Source organism: Puma concolor, chromosome F2 (assembly GCF_028749965.1).
Source record: "Puma concolor isolate L17-30 chromosome F2, mPumCon1.1.hap2, whole genome shotgun sequence".
In the NCBI taxonomy this organism is placed as follows: domain Eukaryota; kingdom Metazoa; phylum Chordata; class Mammalia; order Carnivora; family Felidae; genus Puma; species Puma concolor.
In genome coordinates this window covers 49258046-49281334 of record NC_141684.1, presented here as the reverse complement: position 1 = coordinate 49281334, position 23289 = coordinate 49258046, and the positions used below count along the sequence as shown (strand labels likewise).

General features: G+C 36.0%; 1 protein-coding gene across 4 annotated transcripts in view; it reads left to right on the top strand.

The window, feature by feature from the left end:
- CNBD1 (cyclic nucleotide binding domain containing 1) overlaps positions 1 to 23289 on the top strand; it is a 492838-nt gene that overhangs the window by 5707 nt on the left and 463842 nt on the right. For all 4 annotated transcript variants that reach the window (XR_015246579.1, XM_086695101.1, XM_086695102.1 and 1 more), the window contains exon 2: positions 20061 to 20133. Coding sequence is in view for 3 of the 4 variants with exons in the window: in XM_086695101.1 (XP_086551227.1) it covers positions 20061 to 20133 (73 nt within the window). In the remaining variant the exon portion in view is untranslated. The remainder of the gene's footprint in view (positions 1 to 20060; positions 20134 to 23289) is intronic.

Sequence of the window (23289 nt, the reverse complement as noted above, 5' to 3'; positions counted from 1 at the left end):
TTTGTTTGGAGGAAGCCCCTTTTACACTTACCATTAGAGTATGGTCTAGTTACCAATCTTTGGGTTAATAGCTTTGCTTCTATTTTCTTCATGCTTATTAGGCTTATTCTGGGAAAGGACAAGTTCAAAAATGCTTTTTCATTTTAACTACTGGTTTATCTGGGAGAAAGAATTTCAGTGCTTTAACAAAAGTTTTTTTTTTAATTGTTTTTGTTCCAGTAACAAAAGTATTTCAGGTTCACAAGATATTTGTAAGTACATCTTGCTTGTTTCAACATAGGAGGATGTAGAAGGAAAAAAATGGCACTCAAGAGAAGACTAGAGACACTTCAAGGAATTTAGAAACAAGATAGTACTCCTAAGTGAATATTTTCCTTGCTTTTTTTTCCATTTTACGATGTACATTTACAGAAAACCTGAAAAAACCATGTTATCATTCCTAACATTTCAAGGGCATTTCCTGTAATTTGAGAGATTCTTAGTTTTATAGTGGCTAAACTAAAGATGAAAGGAGTTTCAAGACATATATTTATCTGGAAAAGTGACTATTGCTCCATTTTAAAGTTTTAAAGCATTCAAATCCTAGGAGTGCAGTAAGAAAAAGGGTGGCCTGTCAGTGGAGAAGATAGAGAAGCAGACTGTGTAGTGTAATGTATACAAGAAGACAAGGTTGAAAAACAGAGCTAAATGCTGAGAATGGATATTCCAAGAAGGAATAAAAGGTGGGAAAGATGGTTGAATGTTTATATATGTCTCTGTGTGTGTATAATCCATAATAGTCCCTGTGGAAAATGCTACTTGGTAATTTAGGAAAAGAAGTATTAGAAAATTATTTACTCAACCTTATTTTTCAGTGTAGAAGTTGCTTTTTTTTAATCCCAAAGGAGAAAAGATGTATGTCTTTTTGAAAAAAACAAGCATTTAGGGGCGCCTGGGTGGTGCAGTCGGTTAAGCGTCCGACTTCAGCCAGGTCACGATCTCGCGGTCCGTGAGTTCGAGCCCCGCGTCAGGCTCTGGGCTGATGGCTCGGAGCCTGGAGCCTGTTTCCAATTCTGTGTCTCCCTCTCTCTCTGCCCCTCCCCCGTTCACGCTCTGTCTCTCTCTGTCCCAAAAATAAAAATAAAAACGTTGAAAAAACAAGCATTTATTATTATTTTTTCTTACCGCAGTTATAACAATGTCTATGTACTTGTACTTTTTGTCAGAAAATCTTGAGTGACCTTTAGAAATTAAGTAATGGCAACCTAAACTTGAGCTCAAATCGTGACTGGGGTTTCAGGCAGGAGACAGTGAAGTAAACTGCAATGCATTGCAAATCAGATCTCCGCTAGCTGCCACACTATATTGTCCCTCACATCTCAGGCTACTGCTTTGTTCTAGGCAGTCTATCTCAGAAATACCTCCTGCATTAGTCCTCTTTTACCCTCCACCACCTAGATTGGTCCTCTGTCACTTTTCACTGAACTGATCTCTGGAGTTCCTTCTGACATATAGTATGGACCAGATTCCTTTTTAAAAATATGATGTTTTGGGAGTTTAGGGAAGATGGCGGCGTAGGAGGACGCTGGGCTCACCGCGCGTCCTGCTGATCACTTAGATTCCACCTACACCTGCCTAAATAACCCAGAAAACCACCAGAGGATTAGCAGAACGGAGTCGCCGGAGCCAAGCGCAGACGAGAGGCCCACGGAAGAGGGTAGGAAGGGCGGCGAGGCGGTGCGCGCTCCACGGACTGGCGGGAGGGAGCCGGGGCGGAGGGGCGGCTCGCCGGCCAAGCAGAGCCCCCGAGTCTGGCTTGCAAAAAGCGGAGGGGCCTGACGGACTGTGTTCCGACAGCAAGCGCGACTTAGCGTCTGGGAAGTCATAAGTTAACAGCTCTGTTCAGAAAGCGGGAAGGCTGGAGGACAAAGGGAAGGAGAGCTGCTGAGCCCCCGGACGACAGAGCTCAGTTTGGTGGGGAACAAAGGCGCTCGCCAGCGCCATCTTCCCCGCCCATCCCCCAGCCAAAATCCCAAAGAGAACCAGTTCCTGCCAGGGAACTTGCTCCCTCCGCGCAAACACCCAGCTCTGCGCTTCTGCGGAGCCAAACCTCCGGCAGCGGATCTGACTCCCTCCTGCTGCCACAGGGCCCCTCCTGAAGTGGATCACCTAAGGAGAAGCAAGCTAAGCCTGCCCCTCCTGCCCCCGTGCACCTTGCCTACCCACCCCAGCTAAGACGCCAGATCCTCAGCATCACAAGCCTGGCAGTGTGCAAGTAGCCCAGACAGACCACCCCACCCCACAGTGAATCCCGCCCCTAGGAGAGGGGAAGAGAAGGCACGCACCAGTCTGACTGTGGCCCCAGCGGTGGGCTGGGGGCAGACATCAGGTCTGACTGCGGCTCCGCCCACCAACTCCAGTTATACACCACAGCACAGGGGAAGTGCCCTGCAGGTCCTCACCACGCCAGGGACTATCCAAAATGACCAAGCGGAAGAATTCCCCTCAGAAGACTCTCCAGGAAATAACAACAGCTAATGAGCTGATCAAAAAGGATTTAAATAATATAACAGAAAGTGAATTTAGAATAATAGTCATAAAATTAATCGCTGGGCTTGAAAACAGTATAGCTGACAGCAGAGAATCTCTCGCTACAGAGATCAAGGGACTAAGGAACAGTCACGAGGAGCTGAAAAACGCTTTAAATGAAATGCATAACAAAATGGAAACCACCACGGCTCGGATTGAAGAGGCAGAGGAGAGAATAGGTGAACTAGAAGATAAAGTTATGGAAAAAGAGGAAGCTGAGAAAAAGAGGGATAAAAAAATCCAGGAATATGAGGGGAAAATTAGAGAACTAAGTGATACACTAAAAAGAAATAATATACGCATCATTGGTATCCCAGAGGAGGAAGAGAGAGGGAAAGGTGCTGAAGGGGTACTTGAAGAAATAATAGCTGAGAACTTCCCTGAAGTGGGGAAGGAAAAAGGCATTGAAATCCAAGAGGCACAGAGAACTCCCTTCAGACGGAACTTGAATCGATCTTCTGCACGACATATCATAGTGAAACTGGCAAAATACAAGGATAAAGAGAAAATTCTGAAAGCAGCAAGGGGTAAACGTGCCCTCACATATAAAGGGAGACCTATAAGACTCGTGACTGATCTCTCTTTTGAAACTTGGCAGGCCAGAAAGAATTGGCACGAGATTTTCAGTGTGCTAGACAGAAAAAATATGCAGCCGAGAATCCTTTATCCAGCAAGTCTGTCATTTAGAATAGAAGGAGAGATAAAGGTCTTCCCAAACAAACAAAAACTGAAGGAATTTGTCACCACTAAACCAGCCCTACAAGACATCCTAAGGGGGACCCTGTGAGACAAAGTACCAGAGACATCACTACAAGCATAAAACATACAGACATCACAATGACTCTAAACCCATATCTTTCTATAATAACACTGAATGTAAATGGATTAAATGCGCCAACCAAAAGACATAGGGTATCAGAATGGATAAAAAAACAAGACCCATCTATTTGCTGTCTACAAGAGACTCATTTTAGACCTGAGGACACCTTTAGATTGAGAGTGAGGGGATGGAGAACTATTTATCATGCTACTGGAAGTCAAAAGAAAGCTGGAGTAGCCATACTTATATCAGACAAACTAGACTTTAAATTAAAGGCTGTAACAAGAGATGAAGGAGGACATTATATAATAGTGACAGGGTCTATCCATCAGGAAGAGCTAACAATTATAAATGTCTATGCGCCGAATACCGGAGCGCCCAAATATATAAAACAATTACTCATAAACACAAGCAACCTTATTGATAAGAATGTGGTAATTGCAGGGGACTTTAACACCCCACTTACAGAAATGGATAGATCATCTAGACACACGATCAATAAAGAAACAAGGGCCCTGAATGAGACATTGGATCAGATGGACTTGACAGATATATTTAGAACTCTGCATCCCAAAGCAACAGAATATACTTTCTTCTCGAGTGCACATGGAACATTCTCCAAGATAGATCATATACTGGGTCACAAAACAGGCCTTCATAAGTTTACAAGAATTGAAATCATACCATGCATACTTTCAGACCACAATGCTATGAAGCTTGAAATCAACCACAGAAAAAAGTCTGGAAAACCTCCAAAAGCATGGAGGTTAAAGAACACCCTACTAACGAATGAGTGGGTCAACCAGGCAATTAGAGAAGAAATTAAAAAATATATGGAAACAAACGAAAATGAAAATACAACAATCCAAACGCTTTGGGACGCAGCAAAGGCAGTCCTGAGAGGAAAATACATTGCAATCCAGGCCTATCTCAAGAAACAAGAAAAATCCCAAATACAAAATCTAACAGCACACCTAAAGGAAATAGAAGCAGAACAGCAAAGGCAGCCTAAACCCAGCAGAAGAAGAGAAATAATAAAGATCAGAGCAGAAATAAACAATATAGAATCTAAAAAAACTGTAGAGCAGATCAATGAAACCAAGAGTTGGTTTTTTGAAAAAATAAACAAAATTGACAAACCTCTAGCCAGGCTTCTCAAAAAGAAAAGGGAGATGACCCAAATAGATACAATCATGAATGAAAATGGAATTATTACAACCAATCCCTCAGAGATACAAGCAATTATCAGGGAATACTATGAAAAATTATATGCCAACAAATTGGACAACCTGGAAGAAATGGACAAATTCCTGAACACCCACACTCTTCCAAAACTCAATCAGGAGGAAATAGAAAGCTTGAACAGACCCATAACCAGCGAAGAAATTGAATCGGTTATCAAAAATCTCCCAACAAATAAGAGTCCAGGACCAGATGGCTTCCCAGGAGAGTTCTACCAGACGTTTAAAGCAGAGATAATACCTATCCTTCTCAAGCTATTCCAAGAAATAGAAAGGGAAGGAAAACTTCCAGACTCATTCTATGAAGCCAGTATTACTTTGATTCCTAAACCAGACAGAGACCCAGTAAAAAAAGAGAACTACAGGCCAATATCCCTGATGAATATGGATGCAAAAATTCTCAATAAGATACTAGCAAATCGAATTCAACGGCATATAAAAAGAATTATTCAACATGATCAAGTGGGATTCATTCCTGGGATGCAGGGCTGGTTCAACATTCGCAAATCAATCAACGTGATACATCACATTAACAAAAAAAAAGAGAAGAACCATATGATCCTGTCAATCGATGCAGAAAAGGCCTTTGACAAAATCCAGCACCCTTTCTTAATAAAAACTCTTGAGAAAGTCGGGATAGAAGGAACATACTTAAAGATCATAAAAGCCATTTATGAAAAGCCCACAGCTAACATCATCCTCAACGGGGAAAAACTGAGAGCTTTTTCCCTGAGATCAGGAACACGACAGGGATGCCCACTCTCACCGCTGTTGTTTAACATAGTGCTGGAAGTTCTAGCATCAGCAATCAGACAACAAAAGGAAATCAAAGGCGTCAAAATTGGCAAAGATGAAGTCAAGCTTTCGCTCTTTGCAGATGACATGATATTATACATGGAAAATCCGATAGACTCCACCAAAAGTCTGCTAGAACTGATACATGAATTCAGCAAAGTTGCAGGATACAAAATCAATGTACAGAAATCAGTTGCATTCTTATACACTAACAATGAAGCAACAGAAAGACAAATAAAGAAACTGATCCCATTCACAATTGCACCAAGAAGCATAAAATACCTAGGAATAAATCTAACCAAAGATGTAAAGGATCTGTATGCTGAAAACTATAGAAAGCTTATGAAGGTAATTGAAGAAGATTTAAAGAAATGGAAAGACATTCCCTGCTCATGGATTGGAAGAATAAATATTATCAAAATGTCAATACTACCCAAAGCTATCTACACATTCAATGCAATCCCAATCAAAATTGCACCAGCATTCTTCTCGAAACTAGAACAAGCAATCCTAAAATTCCTATGGAACCACAAAAGGCCCCGAATAGCGAAAGTAATTTTGAAGAAGAAGACCAAAGCAGGAGGCATCACAATCCCAGACTTTAGCCTCTACTACAAAGCTGTCATCATCAAGACAGCATGGTATTGGCAGAAAAACAGACACATAGACCAATGGAATAGAATAGAAACTCCAGAACTAGACCCACAAACGTATGGCCAACTCATCTTTGACAAAGCAGGAAAGAACATCCAATGGAAAAAAGACAGTCTCTTTAACAAATGGTGCTGGGAGAACTGGACAGCAACATGCAGAAGGTTGAAACTAGACCACTTTCTCACACCATTCACAAAAATAAACTCAAAATGGATAAAGGACCTGAATGTGAGACAGGAAACCATCAAAACCTTAGAGGAGAAAGCAGGAAAAGACCTCTCTGACCTCAGCCGTAGCAATCTCTTACTCGACACATCCCCAAAGGCAAGGGAATTAAAAGCAAAAGTGAATTACTGGGACCTTATGAAGATCAAAAGCTTCTGCACAGCAAAGGAAACAACCAACAAAACTAAAAGGCAACCAACGGAATGGGAAAAGATATTTGCAAATGACATATCGGACAAAGGGCTAGTATCCAAAATCTATAAAGAGCTCACCAAACTCCACACCCGAAAAGCAAATAACCCAGTGAAGAAATGGGCAGAAAACATGAATAGACACTTCTCTAAAGAAGACATCCGGATGGCCAACAGGCACATGAAAAGATGTTCAGCGTCGCTCCTTATCAGGGAAATACAAATCAAAACCACACTCAGATATCACCTCACGCCAGTCAGAGTGGCCAAAATGAACAAATCAGGAGACTATAGATGCTGGAGACGATGTGGAGAAACGGGAACCCTCTTGCACTGTTGGTGGGAATGCAAATTGGTGCAGCCGCTCTGGAAAGCAGTGTGGAGGTTCCTCAGAAAATTAAAAATAGACCTACCCTATGACCCAGCAATAGCACTGCTAGGAATTTATCCAAGGGACACAGGAGTACTGATGCATAGGGGCACTTGTACCCCAATGTTCATAGCAGTCTCAACAATAGCCAAATTATGGAAAGAGCCTAAATGTCCATCAACGGATGAATGGATAAAGAAATTGTGGTTTATATACACAATGGAGTACTACGTGGCAATGAGAAAAAATGAAATATGGCCTTTTGTAGCAACGTGGATGGAACTGGAGAGTGTGATGCTAAGTGAAATAAGCCATACAGAGAAAGACAGATACCATATGGTTTCACTCTTATGTGGATCCTGAGAAACTTAAGAGAAACCCATGGGGGAGGGGAACAAAAAAAAAAAAAAAAAAAAAAAAAGAGGTTAGAGTGGGAGAGAGCCAAAGCATAAGAGACTGTTGAGAACTGAGAACAAACTAAGGGTTGATGGGGGGTGGGAGGGAGGAGAGGGTGGGTGATGGGTACTGAGGAGGGCACCTTTTGGGATGAGCACTGGGTGTTGTATGGAAACCAATTTGACAATAAATTTCATATATAAAAAAAAAAAAAAAAAAAAAGAAAAAAATAAATAAATAAATAAATATATGTTAAAAAAAAAAAAAAAAAATATGATGTTTTGAAAAGGAATCTAATCATGTTAACTCTCCACACAAAAGCTGTCAGGGTTGTACTTTCTTCCAAAACTTAGATTACAATCCATTTTCTTCAGTCTCTGGCATTTAAAAATTTCACGCTTTTGCTAAAATCTGTCTCTCATGTTCTAGACTTAACATTTCCATTGATATAACTCTCCATTACAGCTAAAATGCTTTGATTGACATTCTTAAAACCTATCTGCAATACTGTTCAGGGGGACAGGAGGAGTTTCTAGGTTCAGTGAAGCATTCAGATGACCATATTTGGCATATGTGCTCCAAAGGGTAGGAGAGAACCGTAATCTTCCAGAAGGGCAGTGTCAGATGTTCCCCTTCTGTGCCAGTGGTTTTCACAGCTGCCTAAGCAGCAGCACAATCCTCTTTACCCCCAGCATAGTTCAGGTTCAAGGTAATGAGAATCACATAGGGCAGGTGTAGAATTGTCCTGGCTTAAAAGTGTCATACCCTGCAGAAACCAAAATCTCTTATAAAAAATCCCATAGACACTGTTGCTAAGTTTTCTGCAAGGAACTTCTCATTCACAAGAGTCATTGTAGTTTCCATATCTTGGCCATTACAAATAATACTGCAGTAAACATAGGGGTTCCTATATCTTGTTGAATTCATGTTTTTGTTTTTTTGAATAAATACCCATAGTGCAATTACTGTATCTATGCTATTTCTATTTTTAATTTTTTGAGGAATCTCCAAACTGTGTCACCTGTATGTCAATAAAAAATTTATAATGATAAAAAAAGAGTCACTTTGGTCAGGAAAGTCCATTTCAGTGGCTCTCCATTAGGTATTTGTATATCATCTATACTTTCTCTTGGTTCATATGCAACTCCTCAGTCAGGGATCATTGTTATCACGAACAATGTTACCTAGCAATCTAGTTAACACTCTACCTTTATATGGTCTCTGTAGAATAGAGCTGGAGAGTTCCTATGCTGGGAGAAAATTATTCCTTGAGTTATAACATCATGCTCCTCACCATACTTTATGCCTTAGCTCATGTTTCCTCTTGGAGTTCCCATCTATCTTGCTCTATTTATTCTTATCATTCCAGTGTCAGTGACTTGAATCTCTGCAAAGACTCTCCTGGCTTCTCCAGTATGAAGTAATGTCTTCCATGTCTCTGACCTGCAAAATCATAAAAATGTGCCTTACGTTTATGGTTCTTATTAGATAAATATCTGGAGATAAGTGGTTACCCTTCATATGTCTTTGTATCTCTAATGCCTAGCATGCAGGTGATAAAAGAAGAAAGGTGAACAAATATTACACAATTTGTGGGAATTTTGGTGAGTAGGTGTCTTTTAAAAGCTATTATGTAATAACATATGCATCAGGCACAAAAAATTATTGAAAAGTTGAGTCTTCCCCCAACCCATACTCCTAATTTTATCCTCAAAAGTAACTATCATGAAAAACATTTTCCTTGTATATATTTTTAATGTTTATATATTTTACATATATGTAAACATTATATATACATGTATATATTTTTAATATTTATATATTTTTATATTATTTTAATGCATATGGTAGAGCATTTTTATTACCCTATATCCTACTTTTTTTTTACTTATTAGTATCATATTATGAAGGCCTTTCATGTCAATATGTAGATATGTACCTTATTAATTTTAGTGGCTATAATTATATTTCATTATTTAAATACACCAAAATACTGCTAATGGATGTGCTATTTAATATATTGTGTCTCATCTTCAACTCCACCCTTCTATATATTCTGCTTTGTAATGCTGGGCTGGGGCTCTGCAAACCAGTTTTTTTCAAGAAGCCAGCTGGCTTCCTGTTAGAGTCTGTCAATAGCACGTGTTAGAGGGAGATTGGAAGGCAGGAGCAAAGTTAAGGAATATGTTTATCCTTTTGTTTTCTTTTTTTTTTTTTTTTTAATTTTTTTTTCAACGTTTTTATTTGTTTTTGGGACAGAGAGAGACAGAGCATGAACGGGGGAGGGGCAGAGAGAGAGGGAGACACAGAATCGGAAACAGGCTCCAGGCTCTGAGCCATCAGCCCAGAGCCTGACGCGGGGCTCGAACTCACGGACCGCGAGATCGTGACCTGGCTGAAGTCGGATGCTTAACCGACTGCGCCACCCAGGCGCCCCTTCTTTTCTTTTTTTTTAAGTTTATTTATTTTGAGAGAGATACAGAGAGCAAGCAGGGGAGGGGCATATAGAGGAGAGGGAGAGAGAGAGAGAGAGAGAGAGAATCCCAAGCAGGCTCTGCACTGTCAGCGCAAAGCCCCACATAGGGCTGGAACTCACAAACCATGAGAGCATGACCAAGACTCAGACACTTAACTGACTGACCTACCAAGGGGCCCCTCCTTTTGTTTTCTGTTTCTGGTTTGCTTCTCCTTGTGAGTGTATCTTTTTCACCCAAGCAGCGGCTGTTTGTTCCAGCAGCAGCAGATAATTCCATTTGCAATTTCCCCAGTGTTGCCAGAAATAGCTTCATCACATCCCCTCAACAATCCAGCACCAGCTGCTGGTACACTGTCTCAGAAGCACTGCTTCTTAGGGCCACTGCTTCCAGCTTCCAAGTTTTAGTAATTAAACCTCTTCCCTTTGCTTCATCAGCAAAAAGAGTGGTGGTAGATGCTTTCTGCATGATATTTGTGGCTCCCTTTTTGTCTCTTCAATTCTTTAATATTTGACTAATAGTTCTTTGTATCATTTTTTTTCTATTGAAATTACTGGTGTGGTTTCAGTCTCCTGACAGCTGGATTCTCTCTAATAATACAGTGGGAATTTCTTTCTAGTTACTTTTGCTGTTAAAATCAAATAAACATCCTGTACTACCCTCTTGAGTTGGCAAGCATGTGTATTAATAGCACTGCAAGGCCAAAGGATGTGTGCATTTTAAATTTTGATAACTATTAACAAGTTGCCTTCAAAGAGTTTTTACTAATTTCTACTCCTACCATCAGCATATGCAAGTTTCTATTTCACAGTATTTATACTAACATCATGCATTATAAAACAAATATTCTGCCAATAAATTAATTGGAGATAGTTTTATTTACTCTGTAAGTTTGCATTTCTTTATAAGTGAGATTTAGAATCTTTTCATATATTTGTGGTCATTTGTATTTATGTGAACAATCTACTTATATGTCTCTTGCCCATTCATTGAGGTTTATTTTTCCTTTTATTTGAAAGAAATCTTTGTGTATAAAATAAGTTAGCCCTTTGGCATGTAATTTGCAGGTATTTTTCTCAGCTTGTATTTTTTTCATGTTTATGATTTTTGTGTTATACAAATATTTTAGATTGCTTGGACAGTTTTTGTCCTCTGTTATTGATTCTTTCTTAGAATGCTATTCTTCATGCCAAAATTTAAAAATAATTTTTGCTTGCTTCCTTTTATTATTTATGCAGTTTTATCTTATTTTTTTTAAATTTTTTTTCAACATTTATTTATTTTTTTGGGACAGAGAGAGACAGAGCATGAACAGGGGAGGGGCAGAGAGAGAGGGAGACACAGAATCTGAAACAGGCTCCAGGCTCTGAGCCATCAGCCCAGAGCCCGACGCGGGGCTCGAACGCACGGACCGCGAGATCGTGACCTGGCTGAAGCCGGACGCTTAACCGACTGTGCCACCCAGGCGCCCCTGTAGTTTTATTTTTAATTTTAGGGTTGTTAAATATTTGGTGCATCTGGAATTTATTTTCCAATAGTTTTACTTTAGAATAGTGATGTATGGCTACAACTTAATGTTTTTCCAAATGACCAATCAATTCTAACACTATTTGTTGAGTAATCTATCTTTTTCTTACTAATTTGAAATGCCAGTTTTTATTATATGCTGAATTTTCATATGCATTCTGTATTTCTGGAAACTATTATTTACTTTTTCCACTTATTTCTTGTATATTTATGCATTTGTATTGAATTGTTATAATTCTGAAGCATTATAATATACTTCTGTATCTGGTAAGATTAACCTTCACTGATTACTCTTTTTTAAAAGACTTGTAGCCTTTTATGTTTGTTTTTCTCTATGACCTTTAGAAATATTTGGGCTTTTTCAGCAAATAAACATGTGGGTATTTTATTTGGAAATGTGTTAAAGATTCATTTATGAAGAATTGATGTCTTTATGATATTGAATATTCCTACTTAAGAACTTGTAAGGGGTGCCTGAGTGGCTCAGTCTGTTAAGCATCAGGCTCTTGACAGGTCATGATCTCATGGTTCCTGAGACTGAGCCCTGCATTGGGCTCCGTGGAGCCTTCTTCGGAATCTCTCTGCTCTGTTTCTGCCCTTCCCCCTACTCTCACTCTCTCTCTCTCAAAATAAATAAATAAATATTTTAAAAAAGAACTTTTTACAATATTCAATTCATCCCTACTTCCAATTTTTGCAAATGTTTTTTTATGCCATTCAATAAAATTTATTTCTGGCATTTTATCTTTTTTTCCTTTGCTATTATGAATGATATCTTTTCCTCATTATATTTTCTAAATATAAAAGTCATCATATGAAAAAGCTATTAAATTTTTAAAAGTAAAATTTAAAAAATTTGAAAGTGCAATCTTATGGAAATTTTGTAAGTTTAATATAACGAAACTTATTTTTTCAGAGCCATTTGACACTCAATTTGCCTTAAATATTTTAGCACGTATTTCTTTAAAAATAAGGAATTACTTATTACATAATCACAATATATCCATCAAAGTAAAAACATTAACACAGATAAATTACTGTAATCTAATTCTTAGCCCCCTCCCATTTGAATTTAGCCAATTGTTCTGATAATGATTTTTATAGTAAAAGGATCCAATTCAAAATCTCATGTTGCATTTCATTGTCTTGTCTTCTCTGTTTAGTCTGGAACATTCTCCATTTTCCTTGCCTTTCATTGCTGGGAGATTACAAATCAGTTATTTAGTAGAATATACTTCAGTTTGGTTTCTCTGATCTTTCCTCATGATTAGATTCAAGTAGGATATCTTTGGTAGAAATGTCATAGAAGTGATACTGTGTTCTCTTTCCATCTTATTGGGTGGATGATTTCATTTTAAACAATTGATTAAGGTGGTTATATGGAGATCTTCTTTGCAGTAAATTTACTTTTTCCTTTTTTGATTAATAAGTATTTTGCGAAGAGGTATTTTGAAAGTATGGGAATATCCAGTTTTCATAAAATATTAAATAAATGTAAAATTATAATTTCCTAGTTTGTTCAAAGGCTCCTGATGAGTTATTATCATTATATAGTCTGGTGTCCAGCTTGTTCACAGTCCACTGGAAATGCCTTCAAGTTAGTTTAACCATTTTCTTGCTCCCTATCTGAGCCCTAGAATCAGCCATTTTCCCAACGAGCCCTGGTTCATTTTAATGCAGAATTATATTTAGAAGTCAAGATCTGGGTGCTATGTATGTTCATTGATGTTAGCGTGTTATTGTTCCCAAGTCCTCTTAGAGGAAAGATCCTAGGAATAAAAATTTATATTTATGTTTATTTGCATATCAATTTATTGAAAAGCATGAGTTTACACCAATTTATTCCAATTGCAGTGCAACACTATAGGCTTCATTCTAATGTTCTCGCTTTCTATACTTGTAATTCCCTTCTCTGAAGCAAGAAACTTTACTCCTATTAACTATACCTTTGATCAGTTTCCTTTATGTAGCTAATCTTCCATATTCACTGCCATCTTATCCCCACTAAGGGTCTAACACTCAGCACTGACAGATCCCCTCCCTCTCCCACTTCATATTGTTCTCCTCACTCCCCTTGATCTCCAGTACTCAGCACAGGCCCACCCCCACACATGGATGCCCTCCACATCTTGTTTTTGGCTGTTGTGACATCCTACCTTTCACCTCCCACTTACAGCTGGCATTGATGCCTACCTTCTTATACTATTCCAGTTGTTTTAAGACACAATTGTTTAGAGACAAGAAGGAACTATTGAATATATACTGTATTTTCTTTGAATGTTTCTTTACTGTTTTAGTGACTATGCTGATGGGTTTACAGTCTATGCAATTCTGTTTTCTACCTGTATAATTATAACATTTTGCAAGCAGTGTTTTTGTCTCTTTTTTTTCCTACTTTTCATCATTTGTGTATTTCTTTTATCAAATTGTGTAGTTTGGTACTTCCAAAAATTTGCAGTACTGATGGATATTTTTATCTTATGCTATTAAGCATAATAGCAACTTATGCTATTGCTTCTAGCTCCAACATTAAACATGATTCTTTCTTTTGGTTTGATATATTCATCAAGTTAAGAAAAGAAGCTTTTTAAAAATTAAATTATTTAAGAACAATACTGAGTTTTATTGAATATTTATTCTGTATCTGTGGAGATTATGATTTTTTAAATTCTGACTTGTAAATTATATGGTTATATTTTGTCATTGAAATTTCTTTGAATTACTTGGATAAATCGAACTTTGTTGTGTGATAATACTCTGTTAGTATGTTTCTGGGCACCATATACTGATAATATTCATTTTTTAAAACTGTTTATTTATTTTGAGAGAGACAGAGATTATGTGTTTGTGTGATCAGGGGAGTGACAGAGAGAGAGAGAATCCCAAGCAGGCTCTGTGCTGTCAGCATGGAGCCCAATGTGGGGCTCGATATCACAGATTGTGAGATATGACCTGAGCTGAAATCAAGAGTCCAAGGCTTAACCAACTGAGCCACCTGGCTGCCCCTATAATAATTATTTTTATTTGTAAAAGAAATCAGTCTCTGGTTTTCTTTTTCATGCTCTAGTTGTCACATTTGGGTATCAGTGTTTTCCTTGTTTCATCAAAGAAATTTGGAAGCTTTTCTTCTCTGTGTTCAGAAGCATTTAACTAGCACTACAATTATTTCTTACATAAAGATTTGGTAGAAATAACCTATGATTATATTTTATTTGTGTGCATGTAGGGGGATGGCAGAGAAAAACTGCTATGAGATTATTCTCCATTTCTTTCAAGGCAACTGATTTATTTAAATTTTCTCTCCCTTCTATGGTCAATTTAGGTAATATGCATTTTCCTGAAAAATCAGTAAGTTTTTTTTTATTACTTTGGTATATAGCTTTAAAAATACTCTTGATTTTCTTTATAATGATGTTTATAGTTATTCCCAATTTCATTTCTGACCTTGAGTACTTATTACATATTTTCCTTGTTAAGATAAGCCAGTCATTTATTTTTTCCCTTCAAAGACCCAGATCTTTTGAATTCACTTTTTACTTCATTTGTAGGTAAGAAGGAAAGAAAGTTAGTATTGAGATTATTTTGTCTCCATTTATTCCTGAAATTTTTGCTTTATGAATTTTACTGCCATATAATTTGGAACAAAAAAATATTTAATAGATTCCATACCTAAATCTCTGTTTCTTGATTTATCAACATTAGATAATGAATATTCACAACCTAGTATAAAGTGAGAAAAATTTTCCACTTCACATCATGATTTGATTAGTAAGAATATTAATTTTTAAGTCTTTGACTAGTTGCATTCATACCTTCAAATATTATTATTATTTTTAATGTTTATTGTTTAATTTATTTTGAGAGAGAGAGATAGTGTGCGAGTAGGGGAAGGGCAGAGATAGAGGGAGACAGAGAATCCCAAGCTGACTCCACGCTGTCAACGCAGAGCCCAATGCCAGGCTTGAACACATGAACTGTGAGATCAAGAACTGATCCAAGAGTTGGATGCTTAACTGACTGAGGTGTCCCAGAGCCCCACTTTCAAATATTATTATTAGGGCCCCATTATTTTAAAATATTCTTTAAGTTGTGAATAGTAATTATCTGCTATGTGAGGAGGTCTGCACAAATATATTTTATGCTTTCACTTCTCTTCTGAAATTTCCAAATTATTACTATTACTTTTTATACCCTTTTCATTAGAATCTATGTGGAATCTATTATTTGTGTTAAGGTTTACAGAATTTACCTACCCTTTATTAGTGTAGTGTCCATATTATTTAAGTTTCAGGTGCATGTTTATCACATTGTATTTTTCAAAGAGGGATTATGATACTTTATATTCTTTGAGGTCTTATATTTCTTTTATATTTATTGGAAAATAAAACTCATTATATATAATAATATATAATATTATAATGAATATATATAATTTAATTATAATTATATTATATATTTTATTTATTATATAAAATATATACTATAAATAATATATTATATTATAATATATTTGCATTATTTATATATCATAATATATGAGTAATAAAAATTATAAATAATATAATATATAATATATAATAATAAAATTCACTTTATATATATATATATTTATTTATTTATTTATTTATTTATTTATTTATTTATATTTCCTGTCCCCCTTCATTTGTCTTACTGTTTGTCAGGACTTTGCTGTGGAGAAGATTAAAGTCAAACTGAGTTTTGGCTGGGGGCTAAAATAATAGCTTATCTTCAAAACATAGTTACATTAATTTATTCAACCAGTAGAATCTAGAATATCTGATATCTTTGTAAATCATGTATTATGTTTTCTCTTTCCCTTTCTGGGTCATGGTATTTAGTTCTTCATATTCAGGTCTTATATATGAGAACAATGTTCTTATGTTATGTGTGGGAACATTTTTTTTCCCTATACCATTATTTATGTTTTCTTGTTCAGGAAAAATTTCCACATATGGTATCTGCTTTCCATATTCATTTATCACTTTCTCTTTTTTTCCCTCTATTTTAATGTTAGCCTTTATGTTCTGTGATTATATTTTCTTAAATATTGTCATTTTTACTATTTCTAATGGAAATTTTGTCATAATTTTATCTTTCTCTTCTTCCTTAACATAGTCTGTTTAGTTATAATTTCTTAGGTGTACAACTTAGTGATTTGACAACTTTATACATAATGCTGTGTTCACCACAAGTGTAGCTACCATCTGTCCATTTACATCTCTATTACAGTATCATTGACTATTCCTTGTGCAGTTGATTTGGCCTCTATTTCTCTTCAGTGACTGAGACAAACTGCCTTTGTGTTGATTGCCACCTAACATTTGTCATCCTACCACCATAACAATCTAATTCTTAAAAAAAATGAGTATATGTGGAATCTTTGTCCAGCCCTACATTCCATATATATCATGGGTTTTATATACAAAAATTAGTTCAAAGGAAACAAATAAATACTCTATTAACCATCAATGTAGGTATGTTTAATTCCCTGTTATTACACACATTTAGACTAACGTAAAAATGTAGAACTGGATCACTTATCCAAGTGTGTATAGAAAGAATTCATCATGCTTATAGTGTCTGATGAATCCTTTATTTATTCTTACCATTAATGTTTCTGTTGCTATTGCTGCTGACCTGCTTCTTTGTGCTCTGAATATTGCATTAAGCAAAGTTCTCCTTATCATTGGATTAGAGTGTATCCTGCAAGCACTTTTGAAGAAGTCCTCGCTTTCTGTTTTCTAGCTAGCCATACTCTGGCATTTCCACTTGGTCATTGTCACATTTTCTCTTTGTCTCTGCTGTTCATCTCTTTTATGTTGCCCAGTAGCCACTCCGATAAGTCTAGTCTCCTAGTATATAGTAGTTTTGCATTTACATATTTTTAAGCGTTCACTTATTTTATTGCTTCTTCTTAGCTTTTTGCAAAGGGTATTTACCTTTTAAGGGAAAGTTTATTGGGGCAAAATGGTTTAATTTTATTTTAACACTCACCAGACCCATTTTTGGCAAATCTTTATAACCCCCACATAAGCTTACATAACTCACAATACTGCATGAATATGGAAATACATATCTACCCCTTAAGGACATTAACACATAAAAACAAATGATCACCAATGTATCACTCAGATAAAACACTGGATTTTAGTTTCTCTATTTCAATAATATATAGTGAGCATTATATCAATAAAGAAAATTGGCTTTTTGATTGCGTCATGGATTTCTTGTTCTTTGTTTCTAGCTTAGAATTTACTTTGTAATCACCCTTTTATATCAGCTTTTAATCTTCTTTCAAACAAACTGTGCTCAAAATCCATGATTTTACCCCCATTATAAGGTGAAGCCCACTCTACTTCTGTGAGAAGCCCAACTAGGACATATTCATGAGGGAAAACAAGACTAGAAAACAGATGTAAACCTAGTACCTTCTGAACTCCTTAGGCTTTATCCTGGTATTAGATTTGATCATCTGAAAAGCTCAACTTCCGGTGTTTACAAAGTTACAATTTCATGTTGAAATCTATTGGCCTTTTCTTTTTCACAAAACTGCTTCAAAGACAAGATCCATTATATTGTTCAAAACGCTTTTTGTAAAGTCCCTTGTGACAAATAACCTCTTGGAAATAAGAATCAGCAAAGAAGAAATTTTTTGATGAATTGTGAAGTGTCCTTCTAGGCTGTGAGTACTTACTATATAGGCTATTGTAGTTTTGAGTTTACTTGCTGTGCCAAGTTTAGTGCAAAGCCTTACCCTCAAGTGCTGTAGCTTTTCTCAGGCCAGTTGATTTCTCCATTTTTCTATTCTTTGTTAGCAATTCTTAGTTTTATAATATCCATCCTGTGATATTCTTTGTAAGGTACTTAAGCTGAAGGTGAAAATATTTACTTTTAAAAATCCCCCTTTTAAGCCAAAATTTCTCAACCCTTGACCTGTTTTAAAAATCTCTATGGCGGGGCGCCTGGGTGGCTCAGTTGGTTAAGCGTCCGACTTCGGCTCAGATCATGATCTCATGGTCCATGAGTTCGAGCTCCGCGTCGGGTTCTGTGCTGACAGCTCAGAGCCTGGAGCCTGTTTCAGATTCTGTGTCTCCCTCTCTCTCTGCCCCTCCCCTGTTCATGCTCTGTCTTTCTCTGTCTCAAAAATAAATAAACGTTAAAAAAAATCTCTATGGCAATTACCCCCTTTTCCTGTCTATACCAGTCACCATGGCTATTTCTGATCCAATTTTTAAACTGGACTAAACTGATACTTCATAGAAGTCTCTATCTTTTTTTTTTCCCCATTGAGGGAGAGAGAGAGAGAGAGCAGGGGAAGGGCAGAGAGAGAGAGAATCTGAAGTAGGCTCCATACCCAGTGGAGAGCCAATGTGGCCTTGGTCTCATGACCATCATCAGATCATGACCTGAGCTGAAATCAGGAGTCAGATGCTTAACCAACTGAGCCACCCAGGTGCCCCCATAGAAATCTTTTCTTCATCTATCAGTCTAAAAACTACTATAATTAAGATTTTATTTAATATTCTATGTCAGAAATATGAATATACTTAAAAGTAGTTTTGATAAAATCTAGCTATAACTTGGCTAGTTTAAAATAAGTATTCCATATGTTGCTAAAGTGAAATTAGGTGATTTTTTTGATTCTTAAGGCTTAACTGAGTAATATAGGTAAGAAAATACCTAAATCATGTAATTAGTATTTTCAAATTTATTAAATGGTAATGATTTATTTATATGGATAGCAGCCAGTTTTCTGTTTAAATTTCTTTTATTTAAATTTCATATTTAGAAACTGCTATATATTATTGATGATTAATTTTAGATCACAAAAGTCTTAAACAAAACTGTCAAATTTTATGATTCAGTAATTTGAAATTAAAATTGATAAATTTGGACATGTCAAATTCTATTTCTTCCTTATTAGAATGTGGTTAATAGTTACATTTCAAGAAGTTTAGAAATGCATTAAGCTGCTGATTTTCTCAATACCTTTGCCCTAAGGGAAGACATAATGTGCATGTTGTTTATTTATTACTGCTTTCTGTTTTGCAGCATTTCTAACAGCATGCGTGCTCCTGGAAAAAGGAGAGGACGTAGGATGTGAGTGCCCATCATTTTAATGATGCTCATTGCACTCAATACTCTATCTTCCTTTTCATCTCCTTTGAAGGATGTCAGTTATTTCTGGCACTGAAGGAGAATTACAATTAGCTTGCTTCTTGTCTATGACTACCTTTCTGCTCTTAAGGGATATTGTGTGATTTGCTTACATATTAACTTCAGAAGAAATTGCAAACTGAATCCAGATATTGGAAGGTGCTCTGAAATGGGGCTAGCCAAAGATGGGGGCCTGCATAGGACTGAATAAAAACTAGTAGTATTCCAGAGAGAGAGAGAGACACAGGGACAGAGACAGAGACAATGACAGGGACCTCAGGAAAACTCTTTGAATTGTCATGTCATTGTCAGTTCACATTCTCAAGGTATGGGATGGGGATTCTGAAAGGCTTACTTATAGAGGAGAAACATATATGACACCTATAAACTCCAGAAAAATAAACAAACAATGTCAGACCAGATTTGACATCAGTGAAAACCATTACATTCTTTCTTTGTTTTAATCACCTTATTCAATGCTGCTTATATATCAAAGACTGATAATACTTCACTTCCATGGTTGATGAATTCTTTTACTATTTGTAATTAAACTCTATATACAATCTTTATTACTAAGATTATAGAAAATTACCCAAATTTTTAATTGATTTTTTTTTTCAGAGTTGAAAATGTCTAAGTACATTGATTATGGTCAGTTGAATGCATTGTGCCATATGAGAGGACTACAATCTAGGTAAGTTATTCATATGTTTCTTTTTCTATCATTCAAATGAATAAAAACATGTTTGTTTTATGAATAAAGTGTTGTAATAAACCAGTGTTGACTCATAGGTACTTGATTTACCACATAGATAAAAACATTTGAAAATCTGCATGTTTTCTTTTGAGGAACTGGTACACAGCAGGGGTCTGGGAGAGGGCATGTTTTAGCATACCTGTATATATGTTTTGGGTTTAGGTTTAGAAAAAGAATATAGGATTACAAATACAACCATAGATATGAAAATGAATATTTTTTTAGAATAAGAAAATAAATTACAAAAAATTAATGCTGGCATGGCAATTCAGGTCTTTTTCCTAATGAGATTTCTTTATGGAGTTTATCAGAAATATATACACTGAATTCTTTCAGAATTACAAAGCTTTTAATTCATTTTAACAAATTGGGAAGAGATATAAGAAAAATGTATTCCTTCATATTTATTTATTCTTTATCTGCTAGATGTTAAAAATGACCAATGAAATATTCTTCCCCTAGAATAAAAAAAGAAAGGCTGAGAATTAAATGACTCAAGGATTGAAATTTTTATACATGAAACCTACCAAGGGTTTGATTATAGATATATAGCTACATATCTCTCTATCTCTATCTCTATCTCTATCTCTATCTCTATCTCTATCTCTATCTCTATCTCTCTCTACCTCTACCTCTACCTCTACCTCTACCTCTGTCTATATTTATATATCTTCCTTATAGTTGTGCTTCCTTTGGCCCAGGATGGGAAGATGGAGGGGCGGCTGCTACTCTCCACCACTTCCCATGTGCCTCTACCCTGTACTCAATCCCAGTTGTTGAAGCTGCTCCTGTCCCCTACTGGGCATATGAGAGCTCTTGTTACTGGATTTTATACCTTGTGCCTGCGTGTCTATAAACTTTGTACAAAAAGCAAGCCCCAGTGTGTGGTAGCTGCTCTCCATATGCATGTGGTCAGTCAGTTGGTGTCTGTCTGATATTTCTTCTCTGAGAATAGATACAGTATGTTGGTATATTATTCTGGAATTTTTTTATCACAAGTAAAAGAAAATTTAGTAACAAAGAGGGATGATGTCACTTTGATGTAACATCTAAATTCTTAGATGTAGGATTTTTTATGCCTAGTAGACTACATATGTTCCATAAGGGCAGGAGATTTACCTTATTGCTTCCTACCCCTAGACATTTGTCATAGAGGTCAATGTTTTGAACTGAATTACACTCTTATGTTCAGTAGAAATAACTATCTTCTTCATGCCTAAAATATATATACATATATGGGTTTTCTACCTGTGTTGATTAGGAGGATAGGTACATATTTATAGTGTGTAATTTTTATTTATTTATTTTTTTAGTATTGTCTAGAGAGCTAATAATTTTTAAACATTTTTTTAAAGCAACTGTTGGTTTGACATTCCAATTTTCTTCCTGAACTGTATGCTTTGAGGATTGTTTTCCTTATCAAAGTACTTTATGATCAGTCAGCTCTTTTGTTTAAAGTTAAATTTACTTGGTTATAAACAGAGTAATATGGTTTAAAAGGAAATATATGTTCTAAGTTTCAGACAAACAAACAAACAGGAGGCTACATGTTTGCAACTGCATTTTCTTATGTGACCAATTCTTGTAATTTCAGGCAAAAACCTTTAAACATGTCTGAATTGGAAATATAAGACACAAAGTTATGATGCATATGCATTTGTGCATTTGTATAAGAATAGTGTTAATCAGACAATTAGCTTTGTGACTGGGATATAGAGTTTAATATTTATTAGTGATTAATATTACTAATATATAGCCATTTAGTCTCAAATATGGATGTAGTTATACTAACTATATACTTTTTACACTTACGGAGATTATAACTCATAAATAGGTTTTAGCCTAAAGTTCATTTAAAAATTTTTTTAAAAATATTTATTTTTGAGAGAGAGACAGACAGACAGAGCACAAGTGGGGGAGGGGCAGAGAGAGAGGGAGACACAGAATCTGAAGCAGGCTCCAGGCACTGAGCTGTCAGCACAGAGCCTGATGTGGGGCTCAAACACATGAAATGTGAGATCATGACCTGAGCCGAAGTTGGATGCCTAACAGACTGAGCCACTCAGGCACCCCCAGCCCAAAGTTCATTTTTAAGTTGACTATCTAGCATTCATCATTTCCCCGTAGACACAATATTATAGAGTCAGAGGATTGTAGAACAGAAAGTTAAGTCAGAAATCATCTGGTGGAAACTCCTTAACATACAGGTGATTAATTTTGCCTAATTTTCCCAAACTGTATCTTTTAATTTTATGCTTTAATAATAAAAAGGATGAATATTATGCCATTAAAATTATAGTCATCAATAAAAATACAGAAAAATGACATTTAATAATTGTTTCTTTCTTATTGCTTCAGGTTAAGGTAAAGTACATTAAATTAATGGAGTATTAGAAGTTGATAGAGACAATACAAATTATTTTAAAGCAGCTCCTGGACAAGGTTAAGGCTTTTAGAGTCTATTGATAATGGCTAGTTCTTCATTATAACTATTTTCATTTCAAAATATATTATCTTTCTTTTTCTTAGTGAGGGTGTTTTACTAATACATAATAATATGTTGACATAGTAGACATAACCATATTTTTTGACATAAAATGAAGATATGAAGAGGTAGGCAATTTTTATTTTTAAGGAATTAAAGTGTGGATAAGAAAGGAGACAAAAAGAACTTTGAAAATATGGTTTATGATAGATAAAGGAAATTAACCAAGCTGCGATTTCACAAACATTTATCAGGAATGAAATCAATTTTTATTTTGAACAGTTTCTACTGTTCAAATGACCACAATTTGCACTGTCAATCCAGTGGTGGCAGAAAAGAGGGACTGAATCTTGCATTTATTTTATAGGCTGTGAACACCTTGGAAGCTTGTAATTCAGGGTGTACTTATTAATGTTATTTTACCCAAAGTGCATGCACTTATCTTCAACTGTCTAGAGCAAGATTCTCTACCTGAGGCATTACCTTTCCCAGGGGCATATAAACGTGGACTGGGAGATGACACTTATAATAAATGGGTAGGAACTAGGCATTGTAAACAGTGTAGTGTGCAGTAAAATCCTGCACATTGTTCTATCCAAATGTCAATA